General features: G+C 39.3%; 1 protein-coding gene across 1 annotated transcript in view; it reads right to left on the reverse strand.

Moving 5' to 3' along the window:
• Nucleotides 1–16,390, reverse strand: part of SNAPC4 (small nuclear RNA activating complex polypeptide 4) — a 49,880-nt gene that overhangs the window by 10,990 nt on the left and 22,500 nt on the right. Inside the window, exons 11-21 of the mRNA XM_044663936.1 lie at nt 11,561–11,708; nt 10,826–10,932; nt 10,203–10,297; nt 7,172–7,266; nt 6,348–6,427; nt 5,385–5,825; nt 4,895–4,990; nt 3,971–4,217; nt 1,589–1,659; nt 496–603; nt 91–118 (exon numbers count right to left, since the gene is read on the reverse strand). Coding sequence (XP_044519871.1) covers nt 91–118; nt 496–603; nt 1,589–1,659; nt 3,971–4,217; nt 4,895–4,990; nt 5,385–5,825; nt 6,348–6,427; nt 7,172–7,266; nt 10,203–10,297; nt 10,826–10,932; nt 11,561–11,708 — 1,516 coding nt within the window. The remainder of the gene's footprint in view (nt 1–90; nt 119–495; nt 604–1,588; nt 1,660–3,970; nt 4,218–4,894; nt 4,991–5,384; nt 5,826–6,347; nt 6,428–7,171; nt 7,267–10,202; nt 10,298–10,825; nt 10,933–11,560; nt 11,709–16,390) is intronic.

The raw sequence follows: 16,390 nt of genomic DNA on the forward strand, positions 1-16,390 counted from the left end.
CACAATGCTCAGGAACAAACCCAGTCTCCAGCTCTGGAAATTCCTTTGCAAAATGTGAATGACAAAAGCAAGGAGAAAACACAACTGTACCTGAAGATTTCTGTAAACTGGAAGATGCCTAGAAAAACAGAAAAGATGCAAACTAATTAACAATATGTTATTTGTTGAGGTGTTTCTAGGCTTGATGCTTGCAGAAAAATTCTTTCAAGTTACACGCTGACAAGAAAAGTGTGAATGTCTATGAGATAATCTGGTCTGGCCACCTGCTTACAGACAACAAGGTAAAGAGTCTCTTATTTCACTAATAAGGCATTTGATACCCAGAGATTCACTGACTTGTCCAAGGTCCATTCTATACAGCTCATGTCTGATTCACTCAGTTGTTTACAGTCTTGCCTATTTTGGAGGGACATAATAGGTAAGAAGTGCAAATCAAATGACTTAGCCTCTAGTTTTAAAAAATAGGATTCAAGTGTTCCATTCCCCACCTCCTACCTGTTGAGGTTGTTGTGGATTTCCAGTAATAGCCCAGAGCAGCTCTGACTGCTTGGTCTTCCTCTCTCCAATCACCTTCATGCAGCCATCAGTATCAATTTGCAACAGCTAATGGCAAAACACATTAGTTAGTCTTTAAAAGAAAGGAGAAGATATTCTTCTGATTTCCTGTGGACCTAGTAACCCAGGCCTGTCAAAACCTAACCTGCCAAATGGCTAAGATAATGATGTATGCTAGGGTTTACACAACAATCACGATGCTCAAAGTGGGCAGGATGTCAGTGAATGGGCATTTGGGTTTTAGATCCTTCTGAAATGCTTAAAGAACCAGGGATTTAGATGTAAGTTCAAGTGACACTAAATAAGGTCCTTAAGAATGCCGCAAAAGTAGGGAGATTAATCAGGAAGATTAGGAATCGAGAGGAGGAGGAAGCAGCATAACTCAGCTATTCCAACAAAGATCTGAAAATGCCAGCTGAGTAGTAATAGGAAATCTTAGAGAAACTAGTGGGTCATTTTTCCAGCACATCAGAAATGTTAGCATGGGGAAGTAAATAGGGCAGGCATCATGAAGAGGGGTGGGCCATAATTACAGAGCAAAACCCAGGGAGGTCCCAACACCATCTCTCTGACCATAGAGTGGACCGAGATCTCACTCTCAGCTCTGGGTACAGGGGACTGAGGTGCTGCTTCTAGTTAGACTCTGGGTGAAGAAGAAGCCCAGGGCATAGCCTTCTGAATGACTTTATGAAACAACATGAAACACGAAAATGAAGTGGAAAGAAAGGAGAAAGTATCTATGATGAGAAGAACCTGAAGCCACCAGGAGACCTTCAGTAGAATACACCTACATTTCACAGATGCTCCCCTCTATCCAACTTGGACTTAAGTCCCTGAGTTCATGGGATGGACTCAATTATTCAACTTTGCTTTCATTTGCATTTGCGTGGCATGAGGAAGTGTGTCCTAGGGACATCACTTCTGACAATCTCTGGCAGTCATTTTCCACTAGTACAAGATTTATGAACTACTATCCCTTACCCCTTCCTTTATTTTCCTCTACTCCAACAGAGCCAAGCCAACCTCTGCTTACCTGAATAAACAATGTAAACACAGGTGTACTTGTTAGATGGACAGTCTGCAACTTTGTCATGATGGCTTCTGCTGTGGAGAGGAAAAAGTCCAATGTAAAAAAAATTGCAGCCACAAAAACCTCTCTCTTTTAACAATCTCTGGGGGCTCCCTGGCTTGTAAACTAAGATGGGAAGTTCAAGTGGAGAATCAGCTTCAGAAGGAGTGAGAAGGAACAAGGCTGGAACCCAGATACTTTGTTTGTTTGTTTTTTATTTTTAAACCCTTACCTTCTGTCTTAAAAGTTAAATCTAAGACAGGAGAGCAGCAAAGGCTAGGCAACTGGGGTTAAGTGACTTGCCCAGGGTCCCACAGCTAAGTTTCTGAGGCAGGATTTGAACCCAGGTCCTCCCACCCCTGACGCTCTATCTACTATACTATCTAGCTGCCCCAAACCCAGATACTTTGAAATCAAGAAATTACCAAACTGTGGACCTGTCCCAACTCCTGCAGACTTCCAAATCTGACTGCCCTACTGAGTTGAGAACAGCAAGGAAGGCAGATCATCATTAACCTTCCTCTAATATTAAAGTGCTGTTGGAAAAGATGACATGGAAATATCCCTCTTTGAGGACTCTTTTCCTCACAAACATTTATTATGCAAAGGAACAGTATGTCAAGTATGGAGAAAAGAATGATAAGGTTTCTACCCTTGAGGAACTTAATTCCAGGTAAAACAATCACCAACAGACCCTAAATTCAACTCTTCTGAGATATTTATTTTATATATTAAAAAAAAAATAAATTGGCTACTACATTAAGCAGCACCCTCAGGACACTGGGTCCATTTCCATTCCAGTCCCTGCAGCCAGGGGAATTGACCCTTTTGGAAAGGGGACTTGGCAATGACTTCTGTAGGGGCTGTAACCCCTGCTTTGTCAGCAGCTACAGTGAGAAGACCTGGAAAAGAAAAGTTCTCATGCCTTGACCTTGTCAAAAGTTCAACATCAGAAAGGAAGAAGGTTTTATCAGTGGAAAGATAATATGAAAGAAGAGGCCTTATGACATGCCTTGCTAAGTTCTAAGGAACACATGGCCTTTCCATCAGACTGGTAGCTGAAGTTTCCTTTGTTTGTTGTGTCTCCTTCCTGTCCCAATCAGAATGTCCAAGAATGACTGATCATGCTTTCCTACTTATACCCCAGGGCTCTGCACTCAGTAATTATGAGATGTTTCTTTTATTCTTTTAGGAATGCATATAGGCTAGAATAGGATCAGAGGCTTCAGAGACAACAGGGATATTCAAATATTTGAAAAACTGTCCTATGTCTTCTCCCATATGTCTCCCATTCCAGTGAAATAGGATCCCAAAGAATTGGTCTTTTAGTCTAAGGATACTTCAGAAGTCATCAAGTCCACCTCCCACTTAGTATATAAAAATCCCCTCTTAGAGCATACTTGGTAGTAGTTAATCTACCTAGGCTCTTTTTCCAACTCTTCCAGTATCTGGAATTTTTACTTTATAGTCATTACTTTGCAAGGGAGTTGTTCCATTTTTGGACAGTTAAATTTCTTCCTTATATTAAGTCAAATTCTGCTTCCCTGGATCTTCTACCCACTGGTTCCATTCTGTTCTCTGAAACTAACCCGTCTTCCAAGTTCTCTCTTCACATTTTTAAAAAAGGCAACTATAAGCATTTTCTACACCACCACCCAACTGTTTTCCCTTGTTTAATGTCCTGTTTTACCTACTTACTAGCTATTTCATGTTAGGCCAGCCACTCAACATCTCTGAGACTCATTTTCCTATCTCTAAAATGAAGAGATTGGACTAGATCAGCAGTTCTCCAACTCCAAGCAGGTCTCAGGATCCCTTCACACTTAAAAATTACTAAGGAAATTCCTCCCCCCCCACCACTCCCAAGCTTTAGTTTAGTTACGTGGATTATAGCTATCAATATTCACTGAATTAGAAATGAAAAAAATCTTCATACTATTATTAAAATAGTTTTTACTTTATGGATCTCCTGAAATGGTTTTGGGGATGACACTCTAAGACCTACTGGACCAGATATTCTCTATATCCTCCTTCCTACTCCAAATCCTAGGATCCTATGAACCATTCTACACATGATAAGATTCCATGTATATTCACTACTCTGGTCACCTAGGAATTTAATTTGTTTTTTCCTCTTTCATGTTTTGGGGCTTTCCCCTGGAATTTTAATTTTCTTAAAACATTTTTGTATTCTCTTAAAAACAGTTATCTCCCCATGTCACCTAATTCACTAATCCTTTGATTTCTGAAAGCACTAGTCCAACTGACCTAACTTCTCTTGCCTAGGACAAAAGGCCTAGAAGGAAACCCTTGACTATCCCCTGCTCCCTTATCCCTATGTGGTACCTCGAGTCTGCACTGTTACAGCCTTCCTGGAACTCCAACAAGGGATGACGATATCACCCACCCAAGGAGTCACAGCCATCAAGAGCTTGCGGTCCAGCCTCTTCCTCTGTATGCCAACCTTCTGTTGCCGCTGTCTACTCAGAAAAGTTTTGTGCCACACCTGCACCACTTTTTCTATAGCCATTCCATTGTCCATTTTGGATGCCAGAGATGAAGTGAATAGGTGGGTCTTCTTTAGCCTTTCTTTCTATGAAGCAGAAACAGGGGAGGGGTGCTCAAGATTATCTTACAACACTACAGCACTCCTTGGAAGCACTTTTTGGACACAAGCAATAGAAGACATTTTCCCCAAACCTCCAATATTTTATTTGGGGCAAGTTCCAAACATGAACTTGAGTCAAAATCAGGAGAATCACAGTTCATATTTACTCTGGCCACCCCAAATTTTCTCTGTAGCCATCTACTTTTAGGTGCCAGAAAGATACTTGGCTAGAATAAAGGTAATGGTATTAAATATTGGGGCTGGAGGAGAGACAGCAGCCTGTGGTGAACCATTTGCCTCTAGGTCCAGATGATAGTGATGGTATTTGTTATCCAAAAGACACCTTCCACTCCTAAGTCCTGCTCCCCCCATCCCTTTCCTTATTGCATCACAAAGTGGTCTTCCTGCCTATTCCATCCTTCTTATACAAATAGGAAAGCCCAGAAAAAAATTTATCCAAGCAAAGGATATATCCAAAACGAGAGTGAGTCCTTGAAGGACGCTCAAAATGTGAACAAAAGCAAAGAAACTAACATTTGATTTGTCATGGTTATGGATGGAAAGAAGAGTGAAACTGCCAAAACCAAGCAACATGAAGACTAGATATTCTTAGTCAAAGCAAAAAAAAAAATTTTTTAAATCAAACACATAAAGGTTCTTACTAGTTTCTGGTATTCCAAACAGGTATTGATCCTTATCACCTTTTTCACATCATTCAGGGGAACTTTTAAGACACGCTTCCCAGTTTTGGAGGCCTGCTTGAAAAAGCAAATGAACATAATCAAGAGGAAAAAAAAGAGTAGCTGGCTCTACTTACCAACTGTAGAAAAACCCTCCATTTACCATATTGCAATGAGTACTTTTTTCCTCTCAGAAAGCTAAGCCTTTTCAAGGCACGATTATACTGTGTACATAAAAGTTGCATTTTATTTCTAAAGTTTGTACTCCATTCTTGGGAGGACACACTGGCTGCATTCTCCACTAAGTGACAAGAAGAATATCAGATTCAGCAAGTACTGAATCTAAACTCAAGGGTCAGTAACTATCAAAGAATATGAAAAGCCCCTCTTCACTTCTACACACATTGAAATGTCTTCTTCTAGACAGAATGTACTGAGACATCTCAAGGCTAAGGCTAGTCAAATGGCTTACCTCTTCTAATCCTTCCTGTGGCTTCTCCAGACCAATGTCAGCTGAATGTGTTGTGTATTCCATGTCCATAGTGGGGGCCAAAGTGTCTTTGTTCTGGCTAAAATCCCTTCTTGTTGCCACTGCTACACTTGGAATTGCCTCGCTGCCATCTTTGGAGGTCCCAGATGCTTTGGAAAGGCAAGGGGAAATAGTGGAGGGCCTGGAATAGCTCCACCCTGGATCTTTGCATGGCTCAGAATGACTGTGTCTGGTAGGCATCCATAAGTCTATGCTGGGCACTGTGTACTGGTGTTCATCTAGTGCTCCTCCTTCAGCATCTTTCTCCTTCTCCAGGTCATTGTGCCACTCCAGCTGATCATCCTCACTGCTGCTGCTGCTGCTGGAGGAGCAAGAACTACATTTCTTCCGAGACTTCTGCCGTTTTCTGGGTCTTTTCTTTTTCTGTGGGAAAGGAAAGGTTTTGCTTCTACCTTTTTCAGTCTCTATTCCTCCCTCTTTTGCTAAGAAATAACAGTAAAGCCCAATCCTACAAATGGCTCTGAATAACAAAAGGGGACTTCAAGAAATGAAGGATTTCCTCCAAGAAATCAGGTGTGGTTCTGGACAGACTGCCCCCTTACAAAGCAGTAATATCAGTACTAAGCTACTTAGAGGCTCATTAAGCAGAGGCTTGACAGCACATCCCAGCTCCAAGTCAAGTTAAAAACCTCAACAAGGCAGAGCTGTTGGAAACCTAGGCAAAGTTCTTTTGCTTATGAATCAGAAGGGTTAAGAAGCCTTTTCTCTGGAAGGAAATGCTCCCTGACTAAAGACTCCACCATGTTTTCCAGGATGTCATCTAAGGTCCCTTCTAGCTCTAAAGACATTAATAGCCTTCTCTGTCAGATGCTGTGCTCCTAGGTCTTGGCAAAGGAAGAAATTAATTAAAAAACAAAAACAAAAAAACCAACTCCCACACCTTACCCTAATCAAGGCTTTCCATTTGCTCAGACATTGGGAGCCTGTTCGATGAGGCAATTCAGAGGCTATCTTTGCCCAGTGACCTAGCAACATCAAAGAAAACAACATAGAGAATCTTTAAGAGACTGGGGCTTACAGACCAGAGCAAAAGAATCCATACTTGAAGGGCAACTTTCTAGTATGAGTCTTTATGCTTTCCAAAACATTAGGAAGTGGTAATTTTAGAGCCTCCTATGGCACAGCTATGCCATGCTCCATCAGTTACATGTACAACAATGTGATCAGAGAAACCTAAGTGAAATGGAGACCAGATTTAGTGACCATTCTGCTGGGGGACAGCAAGGATATCTTCTGACTTATAAATTCTACCTTTCACCCAAGTTGTGGCAATTACAGAATTAGGGAGAGGAAAACAACTCCCTAGATCACAATGAATTTCATTTGTTGCCTAGAAGTGGCTTTTGTACACCTGCTGCAACCAGTATTTCAGATCTAAAACTCCCCACCTCTTTCCTTTGACAGGAGATAAAGCAGGAGAGCAGGGACTGTGTTCATCTCTGCAACCCTAGTGCCTAACACAAAGCAGAAGTTGCTGAATTTAATTGAATTTATTAAAAATAACACATCTACTAGTTGAACTTTGATCTACTACTAGGAAATGAGAACTGTAGTATGTAAAATCACTAACAAGACATGCTACACATTATGATCTATTTTTCAAGTCAAAGCGGTGTCATTTACTTCATTTTTTATCAACCTTTTAAGATAAATGGAAATTAATTCAAACTTGTTAGATAGTGAAAGAAAATACATGAGCACTAACTTACCAGCACCATATTTTTCTATTAATTCAATTAATTTTTCTTCTTCCTTTGCATTCCACCTCCCTTTCTTTAAGCTGAAATGTAATCTTCTTAGATATCTAAAAATCAAAGACAGATAATGGACATTTTAGAAGTTGTCTGCTCCTACTCCTCTTTTTCTACAGTCTGGCTATGCCTTAAAGTCAAAGGATTACAAGTACTATTTTCTTCTAAAAGTAGATTAGGATTAGATTTTCTTTGGTACATTATTCTTAGTTATAATTTCTTCACTAAGAATCTAGATATCAGGAAATAAGATCTATCTGACGTGACATGCATCACCACCATCAACAATTCTTTGAAAGTGCTGCCATAGCAGAGGGAATGAATCTCAAAGACACATCTACATTCTCTCACCTTTCATATGATCAGCATCAAATGGGAGAATGTTTGACAAGGTCAAGCAGTCAACTCTGAAGCTAGGCCTTAACACTACAACATGAAGCTAGGGGAAAAAAATGAACTAGAACATAAACTTTACCATGACTATTGCTAGCACAATGTTCCAAGCAACTGTGATAGAAAGCCTAAAAAGAGACTAATCTATAAGAGAAAAAAAATGCATTCTGCCCTCAGAAATAAGCTTATTTCCTTTTAAATACAGTAACAGAAGGTAGTCAGAAGGCGGCTTAAAAATTCAATTGGGCCATCTGAGGTATTCTGATTTCCTTTATTCATTCTACAGCACTTACGTCGGCTAATAAATATTAAACTACTACTATGTGCCAGGCATTATGTTAAGCCCTAGGGATAGAAAAAAAGGTAAAAGATAGTCCCTGCCCTCAAGGAGTTTACAATCTAATGAAGGAGATAACAAAGAAACCAATCTATGAAGGGTATATATAGCTATGTACAGAGTATAGAGGAAATAACTAAAAGGGGGGGAAAGAGAGAGAAACAGAGAGAGAGAGAGAGAGAGAAAGAGAGAGAGCTGAACTTTAAGAAAATAATTTGGGGGGGACAGCTGGGTAGCTCAGTGGGTTGAGAGCCAGACCTAGAGAGGGGAGGTCCTAGGTTCAAATCTGGCCTCAGGCACTTCCTAGCTGTGTGACCCTGAGCAAGTCACTTAACCCCCATTGCCTAGCCCTTACCACTCTTCTGCCTTGGAGCCAATACACAGTATTGGCTCCAAGACAGAAGGTAAGGGTTTAAAAAGAAAAAAAATAATAATTTTGGCAGCGGAGTGGAAGAGGAATTGGAGTAGAACAGGCTGATTGCAACAGTCCAGGCATGAAGGAGGACCTGCACTAGGATGGTGACAGTGCCATAGGAGAGATAGGGAAATGGTGCAAAGAGGTTACAAAGGTGAAATCTACAGGTCTTAGCAATAGCTGGGATATGGAGGGTGAAAGTAAGTGATGAGTCTAGGATACACCTAGGTTGTGAATCTGGGAGACTAGGAGGATGATGCTGCCCCTCTGGAGAAAAAGGAAAGGAAAGAGGAGGGAGAATTTAGGAGAAAAGATAATGAGGTCTTTTGGACACACTGAGATTAAGATGTCTACTGGACATCCAATTTGACTCGTCTGAAGGAAGTTGGAGATGCAAAACTAGAGTTCAGCACAATGGTCATAAAATGATAAGGGGTCAGGAACTCAAGGAAAGAGGACAGTGCAGAGCTGAACTAGTTCACCAAGGGATTAATAGGGGGAAAAGATGAGAGTAGCTAGTTAGGGGAGAAATCCCAGAAGAGAAATAAAGGGTCAGGTCATGAATGAGGAGTAGCAATTGATAAATTAAAATAAGGCAGTGAGAAAAGTGAAAAGCCAACAAATTATGGCCTGATAAGGAAATTTTTTGAATTCTTGAACACAGAGGTAGTTAGCATACTTGTGGGTGATGGCAAGATTAAGAGTATGATCCTCTTTGCATATGGCTGAAGCAGGGGAGAAAATCATAGGAAGTGAATAAGCTGAGTAACCAAGTAGTCAGAGTTAGAAGGAAAGTAAATACAGATGCTGAAGTCTCAAGGTAAGAGGGCAAATGTTAGGAGGAAAGAGAAATTGTAAGTTAAATACCAAACTTGATGAAGAAGGAAGGAGAATGATCTGGGGGGTCTGTAGATGACAGTACCTACTATGTGCCAGGTAGCTGAGGATACTCCAAGTGCCATCTCAAGCCAAGGATACTAAGACAAACAAAGAACAATCCCTGCCTTATTCTGGGTGGGAAGGATCACCACTATACATTGTCGAGCCTACTACTCTAAGTCTGCTCTGAAGAAATATAGCTCATTCCCCCAAAAACCTCCAATCTCCAGCCAGGAATGGATACATGTCATACCAAATTTCCAAGGTTTGATGAAAGGAAAAGCTATCCCATGACCAACTTTAAAAAGTAGTTCCTAGAGCAACTAGGTGGCTCAGTGGATAGAGAGCCAGACATAGGGATGGGAGGTCCTGACTTCAAATCTGGCCTCAGATGCTTCCCAGCTGTGTGACTCTGGATAGGTTATTTAACCTCCATTGCCTAGCCCTTACCACTCTTCTGCTATAGAACTAATATACAGTATTGATTCTAAGATGGAATATAAGGGTTAAAAAGAAGAATAGTTTCTTTGGAGAAATTAAAGCAGTTTCAGATAAATCATTCATTTGCCTTGACAAAGGAGAGAGCAAGGGAAGATTACCTAATTTTTACATAGGAAAATGTATGGGAGATAGCTGTTTCAGGGTCATTGTACTCAAAGCTGAGACTATGCTACCAAGTTAGTTTGAAACGCTATTCTCAATCCAAATAGGAATACTGCATCTTGCCCAAAAGACATCCCATCAAGAAATGAATTCTAAGGACATCTCTCCAGTCAGTCTGTGACCTTTAGGCAAATATGAGGTTACCAAAAGCCAAACATCCTCAACACTGTCAAGAAATCACTTGGCTACAAAAACCTCAGGCCTTCTTTCATATTGGATAAAAGCCTCCTATACTCCAGAAACATTTTAATATAAAACAACAAAAGGGAGACTTCATTTCCACAAAGCTCAGTCCAACTCACCGATCTCGACACTGGGCATCACTCCTACCTGGCACCTCTTCCCGAATTTTAAACCAATCACGTTCTCCATATTTGGCAACAGCTTGGAGTAATTTCTGTGGGCAGGAATACACAAATCAAAAGGAAATTTACAAATTGCCTATACCCAGTTTTCAGATGAATGGAAGGTGATTTAAAAAAAGGTCTTGAAATTCAGAAACGGCAGCAAAGACAGAACTGACTACTTAGATCAGTGGTGTCAAACTCAAATATACAAGGATTCTTGCAGACACATATTGATTAAGAAAACCACATATTAACATGATCTGTTATATTGTGTTGCTACTTATTTTGTTAAATATGTCCCAATTACATTTTAATTTGGTTTGGGCTGCCCTCGAGAGTGTTGTGAGCTGAATGTGGCCTGTAAGCCATGTATGTGGCACCTCTGATTTAGACAATAAGCATAACTTTATGGAGGGCAATCAAGCTTTGCCACAAAAAGTCCCTTGGCCTCGTAGATGGAGCCAGAATACTGGCCTAGAAAAATAATCTTTTTGACATAAAATGCATACAGATATAGGCTGATACATGAGAAGGTGATTGGTATACAACGATAGAGAATAGGGGGTAGGCAAGCTTACAGCGTCTTCTTCTGGTGTCCAGAATCCTTTTTTCAAATTGGGATTTAGGCTCTTGGTCCAACGATAGATCAACTGCATTGAATCTCTACCCTCCATGTAGTAGACAACTAGGAAACAGGATTCTTTTGAAACAAATTCTGAAAAGCATATTTCTAGATTGATAGCTAAATGCAATTGTCATGACTTATTAAAATCTATATATAATCTGTGCCCACAGACATTTTTCATTTATTTATTATATGATGAACGTCTCAAATGTATGCCATTTATATACTTCTCATGAGAATCCCATTGTCATGAACAATGTTCGATAGGAATATTTTATGTCAAATAAAGAGGACAACTAGGTGGACAGTGGGTAGAGTGCTACACCAGAAGTTAGGAAGACTCACCATCTTGAGTTCAAATCTGGCCTCAGACACTTACTAAGCTGTATGAACCTGGGCAAGCCACTTAACCCTGTTTGCCTCAGTTTTCTCAACCATAAAATGGGCTGGAGAAGGAAATAGCAAACCATTCTAGTATCTTCGTTAAGAAAACCCCAAATGCGGGCATAAAGAGTTGGACACAACTAAAAATGACTGAGCAACAACAACAAAAAAGTAGGTATTAGACTACATCAGGATGCAACATCTAAGATTTAAACCCAATGCTTCTCAATCACAGACATTCTAAAGTAGAGCACTACCTTGAGAGAGAAGTAGAATGAGAGGACTGAAGAAGTAACGGACTTACTTTTACGATAAGGGATATGGTTTCCAACTCTCATTTCCTCAACTAATTGTGTGAGCATATTGTCTTCTTCTTTTGTCCATTCCTTCCGCTTCAAGTCTTTGTTATACTGTTGGTACATTTGTAGACACTGGAAGGCACTTCGGTTGGTCTTTTGAAAAAACCCAAATAGAAAGTAAAGAGAAAATTACTCCACTCTCTGAGTTTGAAAAGACAGAATATAAAGCATCTCCCCCTTAAATTCCCTCCACCAATTCTCAAGAGCCCTTAACACTGTTTGGTATAACTGACAAGGTATGAGGAGGCAGGGCTAAGTGGAGGAACAATGATTAAACAGATATAGTTGCAGAAAAATAGTGAACAACTTCCTAAGAAGTCATATAATGGCTTCTGTACATCAAATCATATTTTCTTAGCAACTACCATTTTAAAATTGGAAATGTATTCCCAGGTGGGAAAATGCATACCCAAGAATTGAAAAAAAGAACCACTTAAGAATGTAGCAAATTTTAAATTGCAGCTATGAAAAGCTCTTTCATGCTCCCTTCAGTGTAGAAATGACTCTGGGTTCCTGAGGGCTCATGAGCAGAGGAGACAAGATCTGATAGCTTCAATCAAGCTTTGAGCATGGTCCTAGTGACAGACTATTGTCTACTATCCAAGATTTAGTCCAAGTTCAGAGCTTCATCACCAGAAGGTTGGTGACTACTTTGACTATGTTATCTTTGAAATTTCTATTAAAATAGTAATATTCAATAGGTCACAAAAGAGCACTACCAAACCACAAATTAAAATCAGAGAAACTTTTAATACTTTCAGGCCAAAACTATAGATGAAGTATCCATGATGTATGTCATATGACTCTTTAAAAGCAATCTAAAATTTAATTTCTTTCTCAGGGAAATAATCTCAAATTTTTACCTGATACCAGGAGCTCCTTTATAAGAATCTGATTTAACAGTCTTAGTGTCTCATACCTAACAGCTATAGACACCTCCATGGAGGGTTTGTTTGATACCCCTTTGTACATTATTTGTGCCCTATCTTTTGAGGTTGGACCTCTCTGGAATGGTTTGGTTGCAGAAGAGAAATAATAAGTCTAATATTCATAAATTTGTGATTTTCCATTTTTACAGTCTATTAGCATCAGAATGCAATTATGATTTATTTTTAACAAACCTGATAACAATGCAAAAACTATTTATATCCATCAGATGCCAATAAAAAGATGTTTCCCAAAATTTGTTATTTCTTCACTGTGTACACTTTTCCTTTCAGTGAATAAACCTTCAAGGTAAAGAGTTTTTCTACTTCCACAATACCTTTATGCAGATCTTCAAAGATTTTTTAAAAAACCTTTACCTTTCACCACCTAAGGCAAAAGACCAGTGAAGGCTAGGCAATGGGGGGTAAGTGACTTGCCCAGAGTCACATATCTATGGCCAGATCTAAACCCAAGTCTTCCTGTCTCCAGGCCTGGTTCCTCCCTATCTCTACTGAGCTGTCTTGCTGCCCCAAATCTGGAAGAAAAAAAATTTAAGAAATCTCTAACATTATTTGAATCTATACCTTTTTGCAAGCTTTCTAATACAGAGAACAATGTGTGTATCTAAGTTTTTGCAATTTTAAAAGGTAAATCACTCATAGTTCTCTTTATGAACTTCATGTCACAGTGTTGAAAACAGATTTTCTAACTTCTTTGAGTAACAGAAATTAACAATCCATTCCTTTATACTGGGCTATTATTTGCCTTACTGTAAGCTTTTACTAATCTCTAATACCTAACAGCATTCTGAGTCTGGTACGTACTCACATGCTTAATATAAACTCCTCTACTTGGTATTTGCAACCCTTTCCAAGCTCTATTATTCTCTAAACTGATCACAAAGAATTATACCACCCAAGTATTCTCTGCTTTCACCAAACTGGTTAGATGATATTTCTTTTACATGATATTTCATCATCGACAGTATCTGCATGCTGGGAATGCTCTTTCTCATTTTCATCTCCTGGAATCTCCAGTTCCATTCAATAAGTCCTTCTTGGTTCTTTTTAATATTACCCTTTATCCCTCTGTCAAAATTAATACATATTTCTTCCTCTATTTATTTGTATGTATTTATGTTTATATATGCATTTATATCCTGCTGTATCTCTACCATAGCATGTAAGCTTCTTGAGGGCGGGACATTTTTGTATTTGTATCCTCACTTGGCCTAATAATAAATACAATTTCTCCATCTAGAAGTGTTTCACTTTTCTCTAAACCCTTACCTTCTGTCTTAAAATCAATACTGTGTGACTCCAGGGCATTAGAGTGGTAAGAGTTAGGCAAAGGGGGTTAAGTGACTTGTCCAGGGTCACACAGCTAGGAAGTGTCTGAGGCCAGATTTGAACCTAAGACCTCCCATCTCTAGGCCTGGCTCTCAATCCACTGAGCCACCCAGCTGCCCCCTTGTTTCACTTCTAAATGTAAAGAACTCCTAGACTAAAAGAGAAAAAGATTATATCTACTCACCAAGTTTAAACCTACTGGTTCAGAAACATCCGCTGAATACTCCATAACTAAACGCCCTTAACCCAAATCATATGTGTGGCCTGCCCTCCAGCGGTAAAAATGTAAACTGCTAGAGTAAAAAAATTTCTCAGAAGAAATCCATCTCTTTTCATTAAAATGAGAATTTATGGAGCAGAAGAGGGAAGAGCAATTTGCAAAGGGGAAATGACCCTGCCCCCAACTCCCTAGCAAAACCTTGGGAAAAAAACACAAGCAATTTGGGCCCTTTCAGGTTAGACAAAGAAAATAAATTTTTCTCCTGCTTTTTTGAATAGATTTACAGAATTTAATTTCATTCATCTTGACTTTAAATAATTCTCAAGGTAACAAATGCAAAGCTCTACCTTCTCTGCAGACCACAGCTATGATGACCAAAGTGAGATCTTCCAGGTAAGAGAACAGTTTTCAAGGAATCAGGACCATAAGGTCTTTGAATTTACTCTTTTTTTCCTGTAACTGAACAGCATTGTGGCTCTAACCCAGTAATGAGTGTTTCCCTGAGGCTCACAAATATTTAAGGTGGTAAAGTCATTATAACCTCCCTCCACAATACTGCATTTTGTGTTCTATGCAATTCTTAGCATGAATATCTTCCTAATGTTTAATACAGTGATTCCCAAAGTGGGCACTACCACCCCCTGGTGGGTGCTGCAGCGATCCAGGAAGGCAGTGATGGCCACAGGTGCATTTATCTTTCCTATTAATTGCTATTAAAATTTACAAGAAATTAATTTCCAGGGCGCTAAGTAATTTTTTTTCTGGAAAGGGGGCGGTAGGCCAAAAAAGTTTGGGAACCACTGGTTTAATATAAATTATCTTGGTACAATTAAAGCCATTGCTGCTTCTTCTGTCCTATCTGAATGAGAGATTCTCCCTTCTGGGCCACTGTATTTTAATCACAGAAGAAATAACTAACTAAGGCAGGGTGGCTTCTCTCTGTCATTGCAACCCTGGCTATGTTGGAATTACAGAGAAAATCATGGTGAAATTTTGGAGTTGTATTAAAGAAAATAAGAGTTAAATTCTGTATCCCTGACAACTGATTGGCTCATTTTTTAGGGCAATGAAGTTAAGCTAGTTTGGAAGTAATCCAAGAATGGGAAAAAAGATAGGTATCCAGAGTGAAAGGAAAAAAAAAAAGAACAGCTTACAGTTTAAATTTAACTTAGTACTTAACCCTTCCTTGATCATGGAAAGTATAGTTACCTTAAAAACTGTAAGAATGTATAAAGTGGTTTAAAGATATAACTTCAATATGTTAACATGAGCCAACTATTGCTGCATTTGCTGCAATATCAAAATGTGTTTAGTTTTAATTAAAAGTATGAAACTGAAGTCTGTCTTACTCGCCCTACTCCACCACAGGCCACTCAAACATGTACCCCCATTCCATCTTTTCCTGTTATTAAAAGGGGGGGATGCACTGTGAGTCTTGGCATCCCAAATCTTGGCATAAAAGCATGGAGACAATTTCCACCTATTAAGATCCTCTAGCTATAATTTGGATGTGGTTGTGAGAGGTAACACTCTCAGGTCACACTCCTTACACTGTGGAGGCCCTCCTTAACTCACATCAAACACAGCATTTTTGAGCTAACATGCTAACTAAATTTGAGCCATCACTTCTGTTTCATGATTGGTGAAATTTTGTCATTTGAAGTAAAAACTCTTCAGACTGCAACTAATATTTTGAGTTTTGAATTCAGGCATAGTAGTCTGATGGATCATTAAGTCAGTAATCCACCACAAGAGGAAAAAATTACAAGTTACTCAGAATAAATGTGATCCTGAATGATGAAAGGTGAAGTTTTTATCTGAAAAAAGTTGAGAAGATAGCTGAGATGGGATCCTCAATCCTATGTGAACAGGAAAGTTCCCACCTGATTGATTAATCCTGAGTCTGCTGTGAGGCAGAATTGTTAATACATGATTGCCTGTCAACTGCAACTCTTATCTGAACTCAGAGTTAAAGGTGCTAGTTTACATGGATGAACTGCTGTGCCTTTCTATCTTATACCTAAAGGGACTAGATTTTTATGTTGGGTAAATAGCAAATGGTATGTAAAACTGAAATTCTCTTTAGTTTCAGGGTTAGAGAAATATATTTAAGAGATTGTACTAAATTGCACTGTCTTGTTACTGGCAGATTTTAATCTAGGAACCTCTACAAGTGATTTGGAACCAGAGAAGCAAAGACTCCTTCAAAGCTGTCTGGAAAATGAAGTCAATTCCAGAATGCTCAAGAGAAGATATATAAGAACCACACTCTCAAGAGA

This window comes from Gracilinanus agilis, chromosome 2, assembly GCF_016433145.1.
Source record: "Gracilinanus agilis isolate LMUSP501 chromosome 2, AgileGrace, whole genome shotgun sequence".
Classification (NCBI taxonomy): domain Eukaryota; kingdom Metazoa; phylum Chordata; class Mammalia; order Didelphimorphia; family Didelphidae; genus Gracilinanus; species Gracilinanus agilis.